Genomic DNA, 23,311 nt, shown 5'->3' on the forward strand with positions numbered 1-23,311 from the left:
CGCTACTCCCCCCACCTATGCAGGATCCTCCTGACCCACAGGATACGGATGAGGAGGAGGACCCTGACATGCCCTTGTCAGCCAAGGCCTTCCACAAACGTCTTGCTGGGCTGGCAGAGTATTTAGGCCTACCTCAACCAGAGGTCAAGCAACTGGCAGAGCGGGTTCTTGCTGAGGTCCTCACGAGACGCCCCTCTGCCAAAAAGGGAATTCCACTGCAGACCGATTTAGTCTCCCTGGCCAAAAAGGGCTGGCTCAAGCCCCACTCTGTCCAGCCGGTCAATCGACGCCTGGACGCGAAGTACAGGCAGATGGAGGGGGATACACTCTTGCTATCGGCCCATCCTCAGCCGCACTCCTTGGTGATCACTGCGGCATCACTATACTCCAAGCCTCAGTCGTCCTCAGAGAAGATCTTGGAGGCGTACAGGAAGAAGCTGTATTCCAACGCGTCCTTACATCTTCGTCAGGCCAACGCTGATGCCATGCTGGCTGCCGCAGAGCAAAGGTTATGGCGGGAAATGACAGACTTCCTCCCGGAACTCCCTAGGCAGAGCCGATCACGTTTCAAGGCGGGACTGGCCGAGGCCAAGCTGGTGCCGCAGGACCTCATGGAATCCACCGTGACCCATATTGACACCTCTGGCCGTGCCATCTGTATCGCCACGGACATGAGAAGGACAGCCTGGCTCAGTGCAACGAAATTCAACCCGGACGTCCAGGAACGCGTATTAGACCTGCCGTTCAAGGGGGGGGGGCGTACCTCTTCCACTCCACTACGGACGAGGAGCTGGACAAAAAGAAAAACCGCTCACAAACGGCCAAGTTTTTATCCATATTTACAAGGACCACAGCCAAATCGTGCACCAAGTCACAGCAGCTCTCAGACAAGGGGCGTACATACGGAGGGTTCCCCGGCTTCCAGGAACGGTGATCCAGGCAGCCGGACCGCTCGCCGACTCCAAATCAGCACAAGCAACAAAAAGGGGGGGGAGTAAGGGTTTTTTCCAGTCCCCCTCCTCCGCGACAGCCTCTGAGGGGAAGAAGGCATGACACGCCCCTCCGGGTCCACGTGTCTCCAGTGGGGGGCAGGCTTGCTCTCTATGCACATTTCTGGCACCAAAATTTCGCGGACCCCTGGATCCTCTCCGTAGTATCCTTGGGGTACCGCCTACCCGTCCCAGCCTCTCCTCTTTCCTCCTCTCCATTCCTTCTAGTTGGGTCCTCTTTCCTCCCCTCCACTCCCTCAAGTTGGGACAGCAACTCTTCTGGCGGAGATCTGGTCACTCATAGAGAGCCAGGCCGTGGAGCAAGTCCTAGCCTCCCAGCGAGGCTTGGGCTTTTACTCCAGGATTTTTGCCATTCAGAAAAAGAACCAGGCGGGCCTGAGAGTTGTGCTGGACATTTCCACCCTCAACCTCTCTTTACCTCTACAAAAATTCAAGATGCTTACGCCAGCTTTTATAGCAGAGACATTGTGCAGGGGATACTGGATGTGCTCCCTGGATCTGAAGGACGCGTACCTACACGTCCCGATTTGGCAGCCCCATCGTTCTTTCCTACGGTTCAGGATCATGTGCTACCATTTCCAATACAAGGTCCTTCCTTCTGGCCTCAACTCGGCCGCCAGGGTCTTTACCAGACTCATGAATACTGTGGCTGTCCTCAGAGCGCAGGGCCTCCACATCTACCCATACCTCGATGACTGGCTCGTCAGGGCTACATCTCCGGAAGCGTTCACCACTCTTCTCATGCCCTTATGAACACACTGCACAATCTCGGCTTTTCGCTCAATCTCAAGAAATCGCAGCTGCAGCCCACGCAGACTGACATTCTTGGGCCTGGAACACGTGCTCCAAGAAGGTTTTTCCATCGTAGGACAAGATCTCGCCATCAAGAGGGCCACCGCCCACTTCCTCAGCAGAGAGGTGACCTCGGCATGGTGGTACCAGCATCTCCTGGGTCTCTTGGTGGCGGACCTACTAGCCGTGCCACACAGAAGACTGAGGATGAGGAGGATTCAGCTGCACTTCGCGTCCTCATGGAACCAGGAGATGATCAACGTTCATCCATCTCTCCACCAGGAGACTGCATGGACTGCAACCTACGGACGGGCAAGCCCTTCCGGCCTCTCACCCCGCAGGTCACCATCACCACGGACTCCTCGCTCGAGGGCTGGGGAGCCACCCTGGACGATCTGTCGGTCCACGGCACCTGGACTCAACAGGAGCAGGAGTACCACATCAATTGGTTGAAGCTGAACGCCATCTGGCTAGCGCTCAGGGCATTCCTTCTACTTCTCAGGGGGAAGGTCATCCTCATCCAGACTGTACTATGTCAACAAGCAGGGAGGCACCATATCCCCTCCTATATGCAGACTGGCAATCAGCAGGTTGGAGTGGGCCCTGGAAAACGACATCTACCTCACGGCAGCCCACCTTCTGGGGAATCCAACCTGGTGGCGGACAGGCTCAGCAGGTTGGGAGCGGACAATTATGAGTGGCCACTAAACAACCTCGTTATTCAGGAGCTCTTCAACAGATGGGGTCTTCCCCAGGTGGATCTCTTTTCCATCTGGCACAACAAGAAGTGCCCTCAGTTCGCTTTCTGGCAGAGAGAGGGCCCCGGCTCCTTGGGCGATGCATTTCGGATTAAGTGGGACGGCATGACCGTGTACGCCTTCCCGCCCACTCCGCTGATTCACAGTGATTTGCAAGATCAAGGAGTCTCGCCAGCGCAACATCATTCTAATAGCTCCATGGTGGCCGGCCAGGCCATGGTTCTCAGAGCTGTTCAGCCTCTCGGAGATGCCACTGATTCACCTTCCTACGGGCCCAGCACATCTGCTAGCGCAGCAGAGGGGCAGGGTCATCCACCCCGCGCTACAGAAACTAGCCCTCACAATGTGGTACCTGAGCAGGTAATGCTAAGGCACCTCAGCCTCTCCCAGGCTAATCTGGTAATCATACTGGGAGCAAGGAGCAAGGCTACCAGGGCCCAGTATAAAAGTAAATGGACCAGGTTCTACCACTAGGCATACTCCAAGGATATCAACCCCTTGGCATGTACTCTGGACGACGTGCTCTCCTTCTCGGCGCACCTCGCCCACTCTGGCGTGCAGGTGGACACCTGCCTCACTTACCTCGCAGCCATCAGGGCTTACAGGAACTCGGAGGAGGGGGTCTTCTCCTCCTCCAGTCCGATTGTCAAGAAACATTTGACGGGGCTCGCAAGGCTCTACCCGTCCATCAAGAGGCCACACCCCATGTGGGACCTGAACATAGTCTTGGGCGCCCTGGCGCACAAACCATTTGAGCCAATGGCGTCCGTGGACATCAGGCTGGTCACCATTATGACGGCCTTACTAGTCAGTCTCATCTTGGCTCGCAGAGTCAGCGAGATTCAGGCGCTGGTCGCCTCAGAACCATATACTACCTTTCACAGGGACAAGATAGTCCTGTGACACATGCAGCATTTCTGCCTAATGTGCAGTCTGCTTTCCATTTGAACGAGGAAGTAGTCCTTCCTACTTTTTTTTCCAATCCTAAGTGTTCTGCACTGCTTGGATGTCTGGCGTGCCCTGAAATTCTACCTTGACAGGACCATGGGCTTCCCCAAATCAGATGCCCTGTTTGGCAATTTTGGAGATACAAGACCAGGCCAGTAGGCCTCCAAGGCCTCCATATCCCACTGGATGGTCTCGGCCATCAAAGAAGCATAGGAGGGCCAGCACAAGCCGCTTCCGGCGAACATGCACGCCCATGCAGTCAGGGCCAAAGCAACGGCCATCGCATTCCAGCGCCATGTCCCTTGGCAAGTCATAAGCAGGGCGGCCACTTGGGCCACTCTCTCGGCTTTCTGCAAGCATTACTGTTTGGATGCCGGCTCTAGATCTGATGCAGCTTTCGGACAGGCGGTTCTCAGGAACCTATTTGCTGAAGGTGGGTCTCCTCTCCACCCTGGGGCTACATTCAGTTGTAATCGCCCATGCAGTATGGAGGAAAGGGGACGGGACGTAAGAGTAATTATAGGTTACTCACAAAAGTGACTAATGTACTCTTAGTCCTTCGTCCCCTTTCCTCCATACGTCCAACCATCCACTCCCCTAATAATGCTGGTGTCATTAGGCAATGTTAAATCTATTGTCGACGCGTCAATGGGGACTGAGGTGTGGCGCTGGAGGGCGGAGTCAGGGCCGCGCATGCTCCCAGGGCCCCCACCCCTGCGCGCCTCTAAATTTAAAGGGGAAGAATGTTTTTTCTGGTGAAAATATTTCCGTCTCCTGTCCCTTGGAAGAGACGCCCATGCAGTATGCAGGAAAGGGGACTAAGGAGTAAGAGTACGTTAGTCACTACGTTGAGTAACATATAATTTATATTCTATTTGCCACTCGCCATGCTTAAACCACTGTCTCTGGCCTGCAGAGAGCAAGATGGTACAGTGCAATGCGCATGTCACCTTTAGAACGCGTTCACCCACCACTAAAGAATGCTCACTTTCACTTTTCACGCTTATGATATATATGTATCTGTTTTGGCCTAGCCAAGCGTGTTCTCTGCTCTCACATTTTCCTGAAATGCAGCTTTAGCTGGCAGATATCATATTACAAGGACTCTCACTTACCTCGAAGCAAGTGCGAAGCTTTAGGGAGCATATTCACCTTAAAGAAATGTATTGCACTATGCAGCCTTTACTGATGACACTAATAAGCACTGCTGAGTGCAGCTGACATCGTAAGGCTGTATAGTGAGGGTTTTTCTCAGTCAGAAATAAAGTTGCAAGGTCTGACCTTGCCAGGCTGAGACCACCCCCTTCCATTCAAACTCATGTATTCCTTTGGGTATAAAAAACCTGGACACAGGAGGGAGGGTGGGTTCACTTGCGCTGAAGTCCCGTGTTGACATTGGTTATTTATCTGCGCACTGTCTTCCTAATAAAGTTTTCACCAATTCACCAGAATAGTGAGTGTTCTTTATTCGCCACTACAGTTCGGATAGGGCTTGCTTACATCCAGTCTTTAGTTCTGGGACTTTGCCTAAGGGCCTACTAGTAATTTGAGCTGAAGTTTTACTTTTATAGGAAATTGAAGCTGGGGAGGGCACTCAGACCCCAACCACAAGGCTGTATCCTTTCAATACATTTTGTCAACAACACATTAATTTCGGGTTTGCATATTCAAGGTCGACAAGATTCTTCTCTTGATTTCTCTGTGGCCTTGGAACTCTGGAATCACTGAGCCATGTTGAAATATAGCTATATCCAGATAAATCTCTCTCCAGGGGAACACTGACTGACTATAGGACTCTTTAGTGGGTATTACATGGTGGTTGTTGGTAGGCTCAATTCAGGTTATAGCACGACTGTACCCTTACAATTAATCCACCAACTTGTGAAACCTCCATAGCCAGCTATGCAAGGTCACCTAGATAGGGAATAACAAGGTGCATGTTAGGCACTGTATTTTCATCTCTAAAGAGCTCTTGAATTAGTACTCATCAGGAAAAATGATTAATATAGTCTCTGAATTCTTGAACCATCTTGCTTTCATAGGCAATTATTCTTCCAATTGATACTATCTTTTTTGCATTATCCTCATCTTTAGGAGAAGCACAAATTGCATGTGCAGAGCCACCATTCATCATGTGTCCATGTGATTTTGTGACTTTACAGTTAAACCTTCTTTCCAATTCTAAATTATTTCTGAATTTCCTATCTATGCCAGTGTATTATCTTCTACTTCCCCCTCTAATATGGAGGTGAGATTGTACAGATGTGCATTGAAAAGTGCTCTTACTTTCATGTTTTCGGGACTGTGAACTTTAGCAAGTCAGTACATTGAGAGTTTTGTTGGAACCAGGTATGGTTATGTCCAAGCAGACTCTTGTATTTGTTATTAGTTGGCTAGCACGTAGGGCCTTGCCCTCAGTGAGAGCATCAGGTTTGACAAATTATCCCAGTGCTTGATATCCAGTCCATACTTCCTCAAAATATCATTGCGTCTACTCCATATTTGGGAACAGGATTAAACATACAGTCTTGGAGTATAACTAGAATGATCTCAGTCCCACCTCATTGTATTTTATTGGCTAGGTCTGGGTAGGTTTATCTTTAGATGATGAATCCGTCGGAGGAAGGTCTCCATCAGGAGGAGTTCTCCGTCTTTGGGAACCTTTTTTTCTGAGAGATACATTCTTCCTCTTGCAGATCATCAATCTTGCAACTCCTCACTCTAAATATATATATCAAACACAATCCATTTTGACTACGTAATTCCCCAAATCTAACGTGTCGGCACTGGGAGCTCTGTTTATATGTATGTCATATCAGTGCCAAGGTCCATAAACACAAAGCCATGAGGGGTGTTCAAATGCCTTTTGGTAGTTGTTAAAATCCTTTGAGTCAGGGTCTAAAGCCTCTTCCTTTAGGTAATGAATTTGTGGATGGAGGAGCATCATTTTGAAGAACTTCACCAAAAGGAAGTAACTGAGTTATTATCTGTCACTTATTAATACCAGTTGGTGCCTTTTCCTTCCTTTATAACAAGATGCATATTGATTTCATGTCTGTCTAGATGTTTATTAAAAACTGAAAATATGTGTATGTTTGTAGGTGAATTTCAGCCGAGTTCCAATGTCCATGCGTGTGCCAATCAACTGTGACATTAGACGGAACTTCCTATCGGCCATCCAAATTGAATTCAAGCAGTCACCGCATCAAAGAAGCTTACGTGCCCAGCTGTACTGGCTTCAGGTAATTAATGCTTCCTTTTATAGATTTACTATTTAGTGGCGGATAAGTGCCTTTGCTGCCCATATTTTACAACACTTAATTGTATTTATGTTGGGAAAATTCATAAATTGACAAGATTGAGTAGTATTATATTTATATGAAGTAACCTTATCTCAGAAGCAGCAGAGAACTGTACATCAGGTTTGGTTAACATTAACAGGCAAGATTTTTGACGGGCAGACAGTAACGCAGTACTGCGTGTTGTGATGAATCAGAGATAATTCCCCCAGAAAACCAGGCCTGGGACCCTTCTCATGTGGCCAGAGAAAGGCAGACACTTCCTGATCCTGACCCTGGGGGTGGTGTTCTGCAGGAGGATCACATGGGGGTGGAGAAGGTCAGGAGGAATGGGATACCCCATTTAATGACTTTCCTAGAGACCCCCATAATGTCTTATTGTAAAATTGAAACTGTGGAAAAGGGTAATTTGATCATTGGGGACTTCAAGTCCCACAATGCCCACACTACTGGGAAGGAGAAGATGGATGCAGAGGCAACGGGCTGCAAGTTGCAACCTAATGGTGTTAATGGTACAGGCCAAGGAGAGAAGTAGTGAGAGGTGGAGTGATTGCAGTAACTCCACATTGCAGTTGCCACTGAAGGAGAGCAGAGATGCCAGAGCCACCATCATTTGCCAAACGGATGCTGGTTCTGAGAGGGTCTCTACCTTCAGAGACCTTGAATGCAGAGGTTGCGCAGCGGCAAGTATTGTTGATGGAAGCGTTTGTAGTATAGTGTCACCTGCTACACCAGGTAATGATGCTGGAAGGATTCTGGAATAGGAATACTGCAATGGAATGTGGAGTGTGGAGAGACGGTTGGAGAGGATGAAGGACCGTCCATGAGCTGCCCCATTCATATCCCCTTAAATATATATATCAATAGATGTTAATAAATCATATTCCCATTTTGTAATATAGTGTCCATCAACTTTATTAACATACTTCAGCTTTCCCTCTGAAGACCATAACTTCAGAGGTCGCGCGGCAGGAGGCGTGAAGTTAAGAAGCGTTCCCCATTGTAAGTTGGGCCCCAGTGGCAGGCGAGCGCAGCAGTGGCCCAGGAGTGAGGATCGCTCCTTTTCCAACTGGCATGGTCCGCTGAAAGCAGGGAGAAGTCATCTCCTGGGCTCAGCGGAGCAGATGAAGCAGAAGACCTGTAGGCTGTGGAGCGAGTATACATGTACGCGATACCCGATGAGTTCACGAACAATGTATGACCCCGAAATGCTCCCTGATCACCAGCTGGCCAGGTCTCATTATTTTGAATACTGAACTGTTGCAAAGTGGCAGAATAAGAACTGTGGGCATAAGCAAGAGAGGTATCATTGTGCTTATAAATGTCAGAGAAACCACCCAAGTCAAGAGAGGGGAATATTACCAGAAGTGAATACAAACTCTCTTGCCAAAGCCAGAAGAGGGCACTAACGAAGATAGTTGTTTGAATACCCTGTTACCAGAGTGAGACAGAAGCAATAGTGGGAACTGACCTAAATATTCATTGGCTAAGCCAAAGAAGAGAAAAAGTGAAAGAAAGCCACTATCAGCACTTGGGTAATACAAGAGTGGGAAAACAAGAGTGGCAGGTGAGCTGCCCTTCTGACAGAGAGTATTCAGGAGAAGAGGGGCATGACCTGAATTCAATGTGGCAATCACAAGGGTGGAACAAACAGCACCAATGTGTTTCATGTCTTCCGAGAAGAAGTAGTCAAAATTGATGTTGTGAAAAGTCAAGAGACTTTATAAGTTGTTTGAAGCAAACTGTACCACAGAAGTACTTGTAGTAGTGTTAGTAGTTTCATTAGTCCTGGCAGGCGAGTACACCAGGGCAAGGGACCTTCTAGTGGTAGACCTGGCAGGTGAGTCGACTAGGTGGAAGTCATTGAAGTACTGTGGTGTGGTTAAAAGTGTTGAAGAAGAAGTGGCAAAACCACTAAAGTATATTGTGAATGGTTGTGGAGTCATCCTGACAAATCAATTTTGCTGATGCAAGTAGTTTGTGAACTGTTGCAGAATCATCCTGACAGAGGCAATTTTGTTGACACTGATGAACTGTGGAATTACAATAGTTTTTCATGAGAAGAAGTTGTGTTGAAATCTTTGCTACAAGTGGAGAGTTAAGACGTTTTGAATATTTTGAACTGTTGGTCATGTCCAAGTGAGAGACTTACTGGAGCAAGAAGAACTTCATTAGAACTTTGATGCAAGACAGATGTTCCTTATTTTGAACTGTTGATTGAAATCCTGTTTGAATCTGGGGAAGGGGAATTCACCCAGGTTACAAGGAGAAACAGTTATCAGGTTTTGAACATAACTGTTATTCCTTTTTATCTGAATTGCCATATATTACATGTTAAGTTTGTTGTATGTACAAGTGTGAGAGTGTTTCCTTTAGTTTATTTTGATAGGCACGGAAATCCTCGTCCGGGTACAGATAGTGAGGCGTTTATCAAACCCTTTTCAGTAAATAAAATGGCATCTTATGAAAAGCCTTCCCGAAGTTGTCCACCTCACATTTCAGACCCCTCAAAGTGTGTAAACAAAACAATATGATAGTACTGTGTTGGGTTGAAGATTGCCAGCCCGTGGCTGGTGACAAGCCTCAGAGTCTAGGTAATATCAAGGTGTGACTGAAATATGTGTATTTTGTATTTTATTTATTTGTAGCACGCGCCAGGCCCAGAGGCATCAGGGCGCGAAAACTTAAAGGCAATTACATAAATATACAATAGACGAAAGCTTGGGTCACACTGTAAAACAGTTACAGGTACATACAGTATTGTGAGCTAGGGTGATCAAAGTGTTACACAGTCAGAATGATCTTAAGCAGGTTAACATGAAATCACCTTAAGTTAAGCAAGGCATAATTTACAATATGTTAATGGCACCAAAGAGGTAAAGCTGGCAACAAAATAACTATGAGGCGATTGCTGAGATCACAGACTAAGCCAGATTTGATTAAAGAGCCACAATTTCGTTTTCTGTTTGAAGGAGTTAAATGAAAACTCAGATCTGATGGTGGTGGGGAGAGAATTCCAGAGCTTGGATGCCAAGACAGGGAAGCTCACACCCCAGCTTTTTGAAGTTTAAATCTGGGCATAGATAGGGTGTGTGTCTGAGCAATTCTTTGAGGTCGGGTGGATGTGTGGAGAGAAAGGCGGTTGGATAGGTAACGGGGGGCCTTGTTGGCCAAGCATTTGAGAGTAAGGGCGAGTGTTTTCAAAGAAATTCTCTGCTTGACAGGGAGCCAGTGTAGATTGGTTCTGAATTCGGAAATATGTTGGTTTCTGGGAATGTTTAGTGCCGCTCTGATGGCATTGTTCTGAGTGATTTGCAATTTGTTCAGGTTAGCCTGGCTAGTTCCCAAGTAGAGGGCACTACAATAGTCAATCTTAGACATGATGAGAGTTCTGGCTAGGGTGATGCTATTGGGGGTAGTCAGTAAAGGTCTGGAGGCTGCAATAGGTTTGCAGGTATATGCCGACGCTGATCTGACTGCATTAGTTTGTCGCGTCAGGGAGAGTGGAGTCGAGATATATACCTAAAGTTTTGGTGTCCTTGGAGACTTTAATGACGTTGCTATCTATGATGAAGGACTGATAGGAGTGATCTAATTTATTAAGATGTTGAGTGGAGCCCAGGATGAGGAGCTCCGTCTTGTCATCATTGAGGCAGAGTTCTTGTTGGGCCATCCAAGCCTGGATGACCAGATAAACGTCATTCAATGACTTAGTGTCAGCTGTGTAATCACCTGTGATAGGGATGAGTATCTGGGTGTTGTCAGCATAATTTGTGTAGGAGACACCCAGATAATCAAGCTCATCAAAAAGCGGTTTAGTAAACACATTGTAGAGTGTGGGTGACACGCAAGATCCTTGGGGGACACCGCAATGAATTGGAGCAGGGTCAGCGGCTGCTGATGGGGAGAAGACCCTCATGGATCTATTACTAAGAAAGGAACTGATTCAAGCAGTGGCTGAGTCAGAGAAGTGGGCGGCAGAGCAGAGGTGCTGGCAAAAGATTTGGTGATTAACCAGATCAAAGGCTGCAGAGAGGTCTAAGATTAATAGCAAGGCTAGTTTCCCGTTATTTTTTGAGACTTCGATTATAGTTTTCAGATCTATCAGAGCCGTTTCAGTCCCGTGCCTGGGACGGAAGCTGGATTGTCTTAGACCCAGGAGGTTGTTAGCCAGGTTTTCAATTCTTTCCAGAACTGAAGGGAAGTAGTGCTTCAGATTGGCTCTGGGGTGGGATTGTATAGGACCAGAGTACAGCAGAAGAATTACTGTTTCCTAATGTTTCCTTGTGGGCCCACTCAATCTCGAGTCTGGCAATGGTCATAGTGCGTGTTTGTTGCAATACCCTGCAGGTGTTTTACTTAGCTGCAGCATAAGGTGGTTTGCCGGCCGCGGTAGCTGTTTAGATGATATAGGCATTTTTTTTAACAAGATTCTAACTGATAAGGGCAATCAGTGCAGCTCGCATAGAGTGGGGGAGATGTGGTCAAACTTGCATGCCTCGAGGCATGAGGCGTGCAAATGTTTGTCATGTTTGCCATGCTGGTTTAAGGGGGGCGATCCCTGTGGCTAGTAGGTCGTTTCCCCATCTATGTGAGAGATTAGCAGAGCCTGCACTAACATTAAAAAGTTATCAGCAGAAACAGTTTAATCTAGCAAAGAATGGTGATTTGATGCCAGGCAATTTGGGGCTTTCGTGCTATGGGCCTAATTCACAGAAGCGTTTTATAATGGTTCAATCCCATAGGAAAACGCTTTGTGAATAAGGCCCTATGTGTTTTTGAAAGCATGAGCTGCAGGCCATAATGAATCTAATCGATTTCACTGAGTTGGTGAGTTGTGGGGTCAATCCATTCAAGTGCATACAATCCAGTGCCCTTTGAATGGGAGCCTGAATGCCTGAGAGGCCTAAGAGGTCAAATTCTAAATTGGTATGGTTAACATTTAATTAGGCTCTTGACATCCAGGCTTAAATGGCAGTAAGGGCTGCGCGGTGCATTGAGATGTCAGAGTGGGTTATGATGCGCTGAGGGATTCCATCTATAGATTAAATAATACCAGACAGAGGATAGAGCTTTGGGGGACACCATGGGTCACGTGGTGGTGTGACAACCTCAGAGAACCCATATGGAAATCCTGGTGTTGCACTGATAGGTATGAGGAGAACCATTTTAGGATGGTTCCTGCAAAGCCCATTTTGTGAGTAAGAAGGGTCAGTAGCTTGTGATGGTCGACTGTGTTAAATGCGGCCAAAGAGAACTAAAAGGTATGCTTCACCTTTATCGATAATTTACAAGGCATCATCAACCACCTGGATGTCTCTGTGCTACATTTGGGGCAGAAGCTGGATTGATAATCCCGAAGCATGTCTAGTTGGCCCATTTAAGCAAGTAGTTGATTGGCGTCCACCTTCCCAGTGAGCTTTCTGATGAAGCAAAGCAAGGTTTAGGACAGTGGTTTGCCAGATCCTTGGCGACGGGGACAAGGGTGTTTTTTTTTCTCAAGAGGTGTTAAATGAGCCTTGTTTTTATTCTTTCTGGAGGGCAGTACAGTGGGACCACTAGGTTTTTTTAAGGATGTTACTGGGATAGTGCCTTAAGAATTGGCAATGGGCTTTAAAGAACCAAGTGTTTTAGAAGGGCCCTCAGTTCAGAGGAGGGAAAACTCAGATACAACTCGGTCCTGCATAGGGTTAGAGAATTGCTTGGTAGTTGCAGATATGGCTTGGCTCCTCTTAGTGGCTATTGCAATGGTGTTGGTGTAATATTCAGCTTTGGCATCTGTGATGAAGGTCCAATAGTTGGACCGTAATTCCTTGAGGGCTAGGAGATCTTCAGGTTTGTGCGCCTTGCTCCACTGTTTTTAATGACCAAATCACATGTTTGTTACTGTGGAGCTCTGGGTTGTACCATAGGGCAGAGGTTTTTGTCTCGGCTCAGCTTACTTTGATTGGCGCTGTTGGCCAATTCCTTTGAGGTTTTGCAAAAGGCGTTAAAAAGGGACATGTTCTCTGAGGATGGGAAGTTATAGAATCTTTCTTCCATGGTGTTTACCACTAAGGGCTTGAGCGATTATTGTGCGGCTTGAACGATTATTGTGCGACCATATGGCGTTCATCATTGCTTTTTTATGGGCCGCCATGGTGTGAGTTGCGGGTCGCCATGTGATTCGACCAGTCACGGGCGGGCAATAGTTCAGCACAGTTTAGTAGGGAGGTCGAAGAGAGGATTGTCTAGTGCGTTTTCCTTGAGGTGAGTGGGGGATAGCACATGTTCAGTTTGTGTCAGTGGTTTAGGGCAGAGGCATGCCGAAAACGCAGAGGGGAGAAAAGTGCACAAGAGATAGGTGTGAAAGAAATCCTGCAGACAAGAAAGGATAGGAAATAACTACAGACTGGCAACAAAGGCAGTGAACAGAAAGGGGAAGGGTGTACAAGACAAACACGTTAGGTTCCCAATTGTGGTGTACACAGAATGAGTAAAGAGTTTCCCACTGGGTCAGGGGAAACTCTAACCTTCTTGGCTGATTACTATTTCATGGCGCCACTTTTAGGGCTCATAGAAAGGAGCAGCAGGAGAGGGTGTCTTTGTCTGAACCCCAAGGCACAAACAAGGAAGCAGTACTCAAGATTGAAACCTGTATGGGTCCAGCAGGAACTGAACAGTGACTGCCTCCTGAAACAGGAACCAGTGCACTGTTAACGCAAAAAAGGAAAGGGGAAGAGATTGCCTGCTGGGAAATCCAAGGAAGTACACAAGTTCTACGTTATTTCGCCGAATGAAATTTCATCATGGGACTTTTCATCGCCGACCCTTTCATCGGCAACATTTTTATTATTTTTTATTTATTTATGGGGGGGCTGCACCCCCCAAACCCTCCCCCCTTACTTAAATAATCATACCCCAACCTGCACAAACACCTCCCCCTAAAAAAAATTTTTAACAAAAAAGAATGTTGGCGATGAAAGGGTCGGCGATGAAAAGTCCCACGATGAAAAAGTGGTCGACGAAATGCGTGTATACCGTACACATGAACAATCGAGGACAAGAACAGTAAGAGAAATATCCAAGGAAGGAAGACAAAGTGATCAAGGTTCAGGACAGAGAACAGGAAGAAAGAGGAAAGCAAGAAGACGAGAATCTAAGTGCAAGGGTACAGGAGACTAGAAATGTAGACTAGAAACTAAGGACCGTAATCAAGCAACAGTGGATTGAACTATGAACCAGGAACAAGAAAACTCAGGGCCGAAGCTCTGAACTAGGATAACAAAGACTGAACTTCAGACTGGTAACAAGGAATGCAAGGAACTGTAACTCTGAATTGGAATAACATTGGCAGGACTGCAGACAGATAACAAGGACACTCAGGACTGGAATCTAGGAAGCTAAAGCCAGGTAACATGTACTATGGACACAGAACAAGGAACTGCAGCCAGGGAACAAGATACTTGGTGGAAGAGAGCAAAGGGCGGCAGGCAGAGAACAGAAGACAGCAGGCAAGCGAGCAGGACTGCAATGCAGGAAGCACAGAGGTGCAGGGCAGAAGGCAGGGCAGGGAGCACAGAGCACTGGAACGGGAAACGGTTCTAGAAACAGCAGCAACAGGACACAGCAGCAATCCATGATCAAAGCATGAGGGGCTGGTAGCAAACTCAATGAGAGCTATCTGCTCCTGCAGGCAGCTGCTTAAATACCGACCTGCCCTGTGCTGAAGCAGGCTCATTAGCATCACCTCGAGCACCACACCTGAAGGTAATCTGCCTCATCCCTTTCTGGTCCTGGGAAAGTGAAAGCAGCACTGATTTCTTCCAGGGAGTGTAGCTACGAGATTACTGCATAGGAATAGCCAGGGAATGAGAACTGCCACAAGGTGCATTATGGGATATGTGGTGTGTGAAATTTAAATAAGGGAGACCAAAGTCTTGCAAACGGAAAGTAAAGACAACATTCTGAATAGGCATTGTCCAGGGAGGATTATGGTGATTAATGAGTCCCAAATAGTCCAAAATGGGTACCAATTTGTGCTCCACTGGCATAGTTGTAACAGTTGGGACTGGTGATCCGGGTAGAGATGAGAGCGCTTCACTGGTATTTTTGGTTTGGTGGGTCTTCAGAGATTGAAATCTCCAAGAAAGTTATTTGCTTGACAGATTGAGTCCTCCCCGGTAACACACCCACCTGTGAGGTTGTCTGTAGATGAGGTAGAAAGTGGCTGAGTCTTTATCCGAGTCTTTATGTGATAGGGGGAATATGTATGTAATGGTTTCCATTGTGTTAAGATGTGGTTGGGTATGAACCAAGCATGTCCAGTCTCTTTAGTGGATGACTGCCACTCCAACTCACCCCATTTGCCTTGATCTGACTGCATGTTGAATGCTATAACCAGGTGGTATGATGACATCTTGTTGCCATTAGCCAACTTTCGGTCATGATCACGTTGAGTTTGTATTAGGTGATGGAGTGTGAGATGTCAGGCATATGTTCAACAGCTCATCCACCGTTGATTAGCATGCGGGCGCGTGAGTGTAAAGGCGGTTAGCCCGGGGGTAAACAGTGGGGGTACAAGCATTTTGCAATATGGTGCATGCGGGTGTAGGAATGAGTTACCTGTTAGGAGACACATGGTGATGACTTCCAAGGTGTCTGGAACTTGGCCCACCTGGCACAAAAAGGCGTCGTCCTTGTATTTGTGGGTACTTTGCCAAGGAGTCTGTCGATAAAGCTTGAGATGGGTCTGGTTAAGGGGACCTGAGCGCTGGTGGCAGTCGTCAAGGAGGTCAGAAATCAAGGTTATGTAATCTCCAACTTTCTGCTGCTGCTGCCAGTGGTGGTAACTGTCCCTAGGCCACCAGATTGGCATTGATAAAGCCCAGGGTGGGAGTGGCCAGAGCGCTGGTGGTGAGTAGGAATCAAGTTCTTCATCAGTGGATCTTTCATAGATTCACATGCTGTTGGCAGATTTTCCCTCGTTTGCTAGGATTTCTCTGTAACATAAAAAGCATTTTGCGTTTACATTTTTAAACTGCTGTTGCTTTAGTGCTCTTTTAGAGTCCTTTTTGTCATATTGCCCCCAATCAATAGACAGAGGCGCCTCTTTCTCCACCCCGTTCCGAGTTTTTACCACACATTCAGTGTTGGGAGTCCTCAAAAAAAGTTGACTTTGAGACAAAACAAAATTTCAACAATTTTTGAAACTTTGAAAAGTTTGGCGTTCTGGCTTTTGAATCTGTGGTTGGATACCGACGATTTGTGGCCTCCTGGTGGATATTTCAGCTTCCATCATTGAAGCCCTGTTGGTGTGTCCTTTGACACTATGACAGATTCCAAGAAGAAGTCTCTTCAAGGCATGATCCACCTTTCACCTAAAGAATGCCTACATTGAAGACCATCACAATGACTATCTTTACTGCCTGTACTCAGACCACAACATCAACAACTTTTCCATCTGTCACTATTTCTCTAACAAGATGCTGAAGCACCTTCACAGACGGTTGGTGACGTGGTTGAACAAAAGTGCTGTGGGCTCTGGTTCGGCCTCTGTCTGAAGCCATGCCGCTCTCTATCAGAGCAGACCCGTGGGGCACATTACCTCTTTGCGGTCCAAGAGATCATGGTCCCACAAGGACTCTTCCCGTGGTAAATCATAAAGAAGAGTCATGCCACCAATGCTCAGGCTGCCTGCTCGGTGACTGCTAAGTCAACAACCTCATCAATGGCACTATGGTTACCGACCTTGACGGATAAGTCTTCTTCGTCTATGAAGCACTCATCCACGACTTCTGCTACCCCGTCAACATCCTCTTCGTCTATGGCTACTAAGAAGCATCCGTCGATGACTCCATCTGCCCTGTCAACGCTGCTTTTATTGACAGGGCAGATGGAGTCACCGACGGATGCTTCTTAGTAGCCATAGACGAAGAGGACGTTGACTGGGTAGCAGAAGTTGACTGCTCATAAACAGAGAGCTGGGGGCAGATCTGTCTCCTCAGCTGGCTCCCTCCTATGGAACAGCCTCCCTCTCTCTCTCCGTTTTCTCCCCCTGCCATGCTAACCATCCCCTCTGTCAATGAGATTGGTGGCCTGGCCCCTCAAGAGTCCAATAGGGTCCTGGCTTTCTGCCCAATTGTCCCCAGGAACCCCCCGCTGGGCCAACGCCCACCTGGCCGGTGGTTGCCTCTGCTCTGCACTTCACTGTTGGGCAATGGACCTCCCTCTTCGTATGGGATGTCGGGCACCTCTGACACTTCCTCCTCTAGGGGACCTTAATAGCACTTAACCCCAACCCACCTTCCCCCTTTTTTCCTTTTCCTCTCTCTGTACTTGCACGCTCTGAATGTCACAAGGCCTAATAGGAACGCTATTGTTTCTATTTATTCATTGTCAATTTCATTGTTTATTTGCTCCCTTGTTCCGTTCCCTTGTGCCTTGTGGCGCTTTGAAACACTGTCTTGCTGCATAAGGGCCTTATAAATATCCAATAAATAAATTAAATAAATCAAATGAAGTCCTCCACTCCATCTACGACTTCCTCCATGGCTTTATCGACATCCACGCTCCGACAATGACTTCATTGTCAATGACCGCGTCAAAGGTGCAAAGACCTCCTTCAGCTGCTGCCATGGCTACAACCATCTCGTCCCCGACCAAGGTGCATGTCTCGTCGTGTGCCACCTCTGCTCCTAAAGGAGCCTCCCTCACATGTGATTTAACAGCGATTATGTCTTTGGTTCCAGCAGAATCTGCTTGTCCACTGAAACATTCTGGTTCCCATTAAAGACATACACAGCCTTTCTTTACATTGGCTGCATATGTGCCTTGTGCAGTGCCAGGTCTTTCCATGGTTCCTCCAGAAGAGATACTAGAGCTTTTCATTGATACAGACTTTGAAGGACCAAAAGGTGTGTTCTTGGAGGACGAATGAAAGGAGGCCCCTTTATCACTTCTGGCACAACCTGCTCCTGTCATGCTGCCCCACATGCACCTATTCCACCCTCAGGGCCGCATTCGCTCTGAATCATCCAGAGCCCTGTGACCTGTTAATGGGCATACTGTCTACATTACAGACTCTTGTCTCTAGAATTACCATCTAGACTGCTGCTCCATCTATTCCTCCACGTCCGGATCTGCCGGCAGGCCCGTTGCCTGAGCCACTGACTGGATGCCCCTCATCGTTCCCTTCTCTGGCCCTTCATCTTCATGCTATTCTTCCAAATACCGAATATGAGGATTATGCCCTCACAGAGTGGTGTTTCTCCTGTGATGAATCCAGTGGAATCATCACTGATTTCTCTGCTGTAGCCCCCTTCCCTAAGGTTAGGGCATGGCAGTTACTGCCTGATTTGAATCCTAGGGGCGGCTGTAAGGAAAGATTAGAGTGAGGAAGACAGTTACCGGGGGAAGTGATGATTCCATCGACTAAGAAGGGATATTCCCATCTTTGCCTGGAGGAAGACTCTAAAATACCCACATCCTTGAGAGCCTGTTGTCATCTAACAGTTCCACCCTGTAGAAAAGACAGAAACCCAATTTTAAAAATCACACTAGTCAAAACCCCACGTATGACTTCAACACTCACGACTCGTATGTAACATCTTATGGTTCTGATGTATCTTTATGTAAAGCATTTGAACAACCACATCTAAGAAATCCATTTACATCTGTGAACTTCAACTCCCATAAATCCTTAAGTACTAAGATGAGGAAGGAGTTCATTCAGATCAAGGGAAGCCTGAAGTCTAATGTGCAAACTAGTTGTTGTGTTCGATCCAAAGTGAGCGGGACTTTTAAAAATGGCAGAAGCAGTAAAGAACGCTGCTGTTATGCAGGAGAGAACAAAGAATCCCGAGCTGGGAGTCCTGACTGCAAGGTATCCGGACTATTGTGGCGAGACGGAAGGCAGAGCATGCAGGAAGGCCAACCGCCGTGAGGCTGGAGTATGCACAGAGACTCCAAGGAACATGAGCACACCAACAGTGTTCTCTAGTCCAGGGAAGCCATTGGTTGCTCGGGAAGCCGTGTCGGACACTGACAGAGTGTCTATATGATCCTGAAGCGGAAGAAATACCAATGTGGAAGCACAAGCAAAGGTGGAGAGGCAAAGGAGGAGTGATTCTGCCTAGAGCAGAGGGGGATCCCAGGGTGTTACCACGTTCACACCAGCAAATTTCTGAACTGTATGAAATTTCAAGTGACAGAAAGACACCAGGCTTAGTTAATTGCAATCAAGGAAAAGCACAAGTTCAAATGCCAACAAGAGGAATGTTTAAAAGCCAACAAAACAAAGGGCCACACCAAACCCCAGGCAAAACTGGATGCATCAGATGTCAATGTGGGAGACAATTGAAACAAGTTCTGCCATCAGCAAACATATTGTATATCTTAGAACATTTGCAACTTTGTACAGTGAAATGAAGAGTTTGGAAGCAAAGCCCATGAGAGGGGAGAGAGGAAACTCCTTGCCTTGTGAACTTTTGCAAAAGCCCTGGCAGAAGAATACCAGGCAGTTGGGAAGTAAAGCCTATGAGAGGGGAAGAAAGGAAAACCCTTACCTTGTGAACTGTTGTAGAAACCCTGGCAGAAGAACACCAGGCAGTTGGGAAGCAATGCCTGTGAGAGGGAAAGGGGGAGAAAGGACACCCCTTACCTTGTAAACTTTTGCAGAAGCCCTGGCAGAAGAATACCAGGCAATTGGAAAGCTAAGCTTGTGAGAGGGAAAGGAAACCCCTTACCTCGTGAACTTTTGCAGAGGTTCTAGCTGGGGGATTATACCATGTACCTGAAGTTGTGCAAAGAGCTTGACATTGGAGGGGCAAGATTCCTGGTAGGGGGGTATGCCAGGAGATCTGAAAACCCAATAGGAGGAGGGTATCTGAGAAACCGGAAGGCACTCTCACAGCTACTCCCCCGGGAGGTTCTGCTCAGGTGGCCAGGGAAGGGCCATCGCTTTTGGATCCCAACCCTGGGGGCGGACAAGGATGGAGGATCACCTGAGTGGAGGGTCCTTTGGGATTGAGAGGGTGCCTGATGGTGAGACGTGGTATCTCCCCTTTCCTAACACTGACTTACTCTCTCTTCCTTCAGCCTTCATGGGCTATTTCTGCTAATTTCCTATTCTACCTACCCCATGGGTACCCACAAAGTACTGAGAAGAGGAAGAAGCCTTGAAGAGGAATGCACACTTCCCATAGAAAACACCACTCTAGTACTGGGATGAAGAAGAGGGATTCGGAGGAATACAGAAATGAAGGTCAGGCGTGTCCCATTCGTTATATTAACTATGGGCAGGCAAAAGAGGCCAAGGACTCACACCTGAAACCCCTTGACAGGGTTCAAGTGTATAAAAGGTAGAGCACACAGTAGAATCATGTTGTCCAGAGAAAGCAGCAGGAAGTGTAGTCCAGCCCGTGATGAGCCTGTGGAGAGCGGAACGCCGAGACGCTGAAAAGTTGCAGAGTAAAGCAGTTTTCGGAAGAGTGGCGAGGGAGCTGTGTCTCCATGGCGTCTACAAGGTCGGAACAACGGAACCGTGTGGCAGGTCAGTCCCTTCATTGTGGTAGTGCTCGATCTACTGGGCAAGGAAGCCGACCCAGAGTGTCTGAGGAGCAGGAGGTGAGACCCTGACCTCAGGTGTAAGAAGGCTGGTGAGCAGGTAAACTGTGATATCCAGCAGCGTGACGAGTGAGTTTCAGGTAAATGCAAGAAGCCTGGTACGCAAGCAAATAAAAGTTGCTGATTAAAGCTGTTGAAATACATTGTATCGAAGTTGTCGCGTGCAGGCAGAAAGTTGTCGAAAGTCTCTGATCTAGAGACAATAAGAGAATAAGCAAATGTGATGCCAGCAATGGACCATCTGGAAACTCGGTAACAGAGTAGTCACGCATAAGGAAATCGTACACGTGTGTAGGTCTCTGAACAATTTAATGTGAATTGAAAGTATTACCAGCAAGAACTTGATAAAGAGCTGTTGGAAAACAGCAGAAGAGGAGGGGAGCAGTGAAATGTGAGAACAAGCTTGATCTAGAAAACCTGTTAAAAGGAGAAAGAGGCTGTAAGTGGGAGCCAACAAACTTGTATACATGAAAATAGGTGACAAAGAAAGCAAGCCACCTACAGGTGAATATTTGGACAAAAAGCTTGGCCAAGAAAGAAGCCAAATAAGACACCAAGAAAGAACCCAGTTAAGGAATAAATTAAGAAACTACAAGGGCAACTGGTTGCGCGACCTGTAGTGGGTGCACCGTGCGGTCTGTCAACTGCGCCAAGACCAGGCAGCCCCAACCATCATGTAACAATTGTTAAAGGAAGTCATGAATGCTGCCACGCTTTAAGAAATAAGTGCTGGGATGTGGCCTACTGCTGAACAATGCAGACGTGAGGGCTGTGAGCTCCCGTTAACGCCACCAACATCCTGCTAATTTATCCTGTCCTCTGTGGCGAAAAAGGCAGAAAACGCACTGGCAAGGCAATAACTATATTGGGACTCGCTGGTTGAAGTACGCCCTGTGGATACCGACTCCTGGCTGAGAAATTTGGAACGCAGTTGTGTGACAGAACTAGCGTAACAGAAGCACCACAATGGCTGACGGCCAAAGACTGGTGAACAAAAAGACGTCCAACAGGATTTGACTGCCAGTGATGCATACCCAACCGAGCCAGGGGAGCTGAGCTCGACCTGCCGGAGCAGATGGCGACTGGTTGAATCCTCCTGACACCGAAGACTCGAGCATTCCTGTTAGGGAGAATTCTCATTCGATGGCTAATTTCCCGTACCTAGTGAGTCCCCCAGCAGCTTTGCTGGATTTCTGGAGTTCATTTTTTTCACTTGGTAAGAGTGTGAGCTTTTTCCCCACTCTTACCCATGTTTCTTTCATCTGTTTTTGTGATTGTGGACTCTGGATTACACCACCACAGTAGCCCCATTCTTTTGTGTGTTACACAGCACCTTCAGGGCAGTGACACAGGGTTGTCTTTTAGACTTCCCACCGACTCCATTTCTGGGGCTGACTACTGTGCCCCAGAAAAGGGTAAATTTTCCATTAACTTTACATAGGGCCTCATTACGACCCTGGCGGTAAGTGAAAAACGATGCCGGTAAAGGATTACCGGCATCGCTTTCCGCTAGGTCCGATTACGATCCGAGTAAGTGCAATTAGCGGCACCGTAGTTAACGGTGCCGCTAACAGCACCAAGGGCGCGGGCACGCGACCCCCCATGCCGGAAATAGTGGCATGGCGCAAATTGGGGAACATCACGAGTCAAGCGGACATGCTCTTAACGCCCTTGCGAAGGCCGTAAAGTACCTTATCGCCATGGTGCAAATACCGCCATCGCGGACCAACCGTAAATGGCCATGTGCAGTGTTCCCAGCTGCCTCAGGTGCACACAATCGGCACAGGTGGAGGCAATACAGACTCACCAAGTACAAAAAGAGCACCCCACACCCAGTCACACTCCACAATGATTCCAATAGGACTAGCAATGTTGGGGCTGGAGGACCGGATTGCAATGCAAGTGCTACATCAACAACAACAACAACAGGCAGCACAGAGGAGATGCAGGAGGAGAAGGAGGGCAAGGCAGGGCCAGCAAGCCCCACCAGCACAGCCAATGCCCACGCAGGCAGCCCCCAATCCCACGCATCAGAGCCAGTCCATTCAACCCCACCGCTGAGCAGATCCACACCTTGTACCGTTTGGACAGGACACCATCACCACCATCGTGGACATGATACACAACGACATTGTCAGCATGATTGAAACACCCACCGCCATCCCCGCCCTACTGAAGGTAGTGTCCGTGCTCCACTTCCTGGCCACAGGCACCTACCAGCACACAGTGGGGCACTTGCATGGCATTTCACAACCATTATTCTCACGTACGCTGATCCAAGTGCTCGATGCCCTCCTCAAGCACAGACGACCACATTTCCTTACCACGGTCTGCCCAGGAGATCGCAAACACCAAAGTGGGTTTCCATACACTAGCCGGCATACCTGGTTGCATTGGTGCCATCATTGCACCCATGTGGAATTGGTGGTCCGACATGACATTGAGGTAGCGTACCGCAACCGTAAACTATTCCACTCAATCAACGTGCAAATGTTATGTGACTCCAACAGGATCATCACACATTAATGTGTCGATTCCCCGGATCAACCCATGATTCAATGGTCCTGCGTAACTCCACAATACCACGCTACATGGAGCGACATGCAGGGCCAAGATCCTGCCTACTCGGTGAGTCTCATGTCATGGCCATGGAAATGTGAAGTGGGTAGGTGATTGACGCATCAATGCATACTTTACCTGGCTGAAAGGGGAGGGGAGATGCATACTTTACCTGGCTGAAGGAGGGGGGGAGATGCATACTTTACCTGGCTGAAAGGGGGGGGGTGATGCATACCTTACCTGGCTGCGAGTACCAGAGGCAATGGAGCCAGCTCATACCCTAAAGCAGCCCAAACGTCAACTGACACCTGAACACACAATGCCCGATGTACGCAGCCCT

The 23,311-nt window shown here is 47.8% G+C and overlaps 1 protein-coding gene across 4 annotated transcripts in view; it reads left to right on the top strand.

Moving 5' to 3' along the window:
- The window catches only part of VPS13C (vacuolar protein sorting 13 homolog C), a 5,236,720-nt gene that overhangs the window by 4,100,639 nt on the left and 1,112,770 nt on the right, over nt 1–23,311 (top strand). For all 4 annotated transcript variants that reach the window (XM_069624493.1, XM_069624490.1, XM_069624491.1 and 1 more), the window contains one exon: nt 6,610–6,750. In XM_069624493.1, the coding sequence (XP_069480594.1) occupies nt 6,610–6,750 (141 nt within the window). The remainder of the gene's footprint in view (nt 1–6,609; nt 6,751–23,311) is intronic.

The sequence above is a fragment of the Ambystoma mexicanum genome, chromosome 11 (assembly GCF_040938575.1).
Source record: "Ambystoma mexicanum isolate Mex_15411 chromosome 11, UKY_AmexF1_1, whole genome shotgun sequence".
Classification (NCBI taxonomy): domain Eukaryota; kingdom Metazoa; phylum Chordata; class Amphibia; order Caudata; family Ambystomatidae; genus Ambystoma; species Ambystoma mexicanum.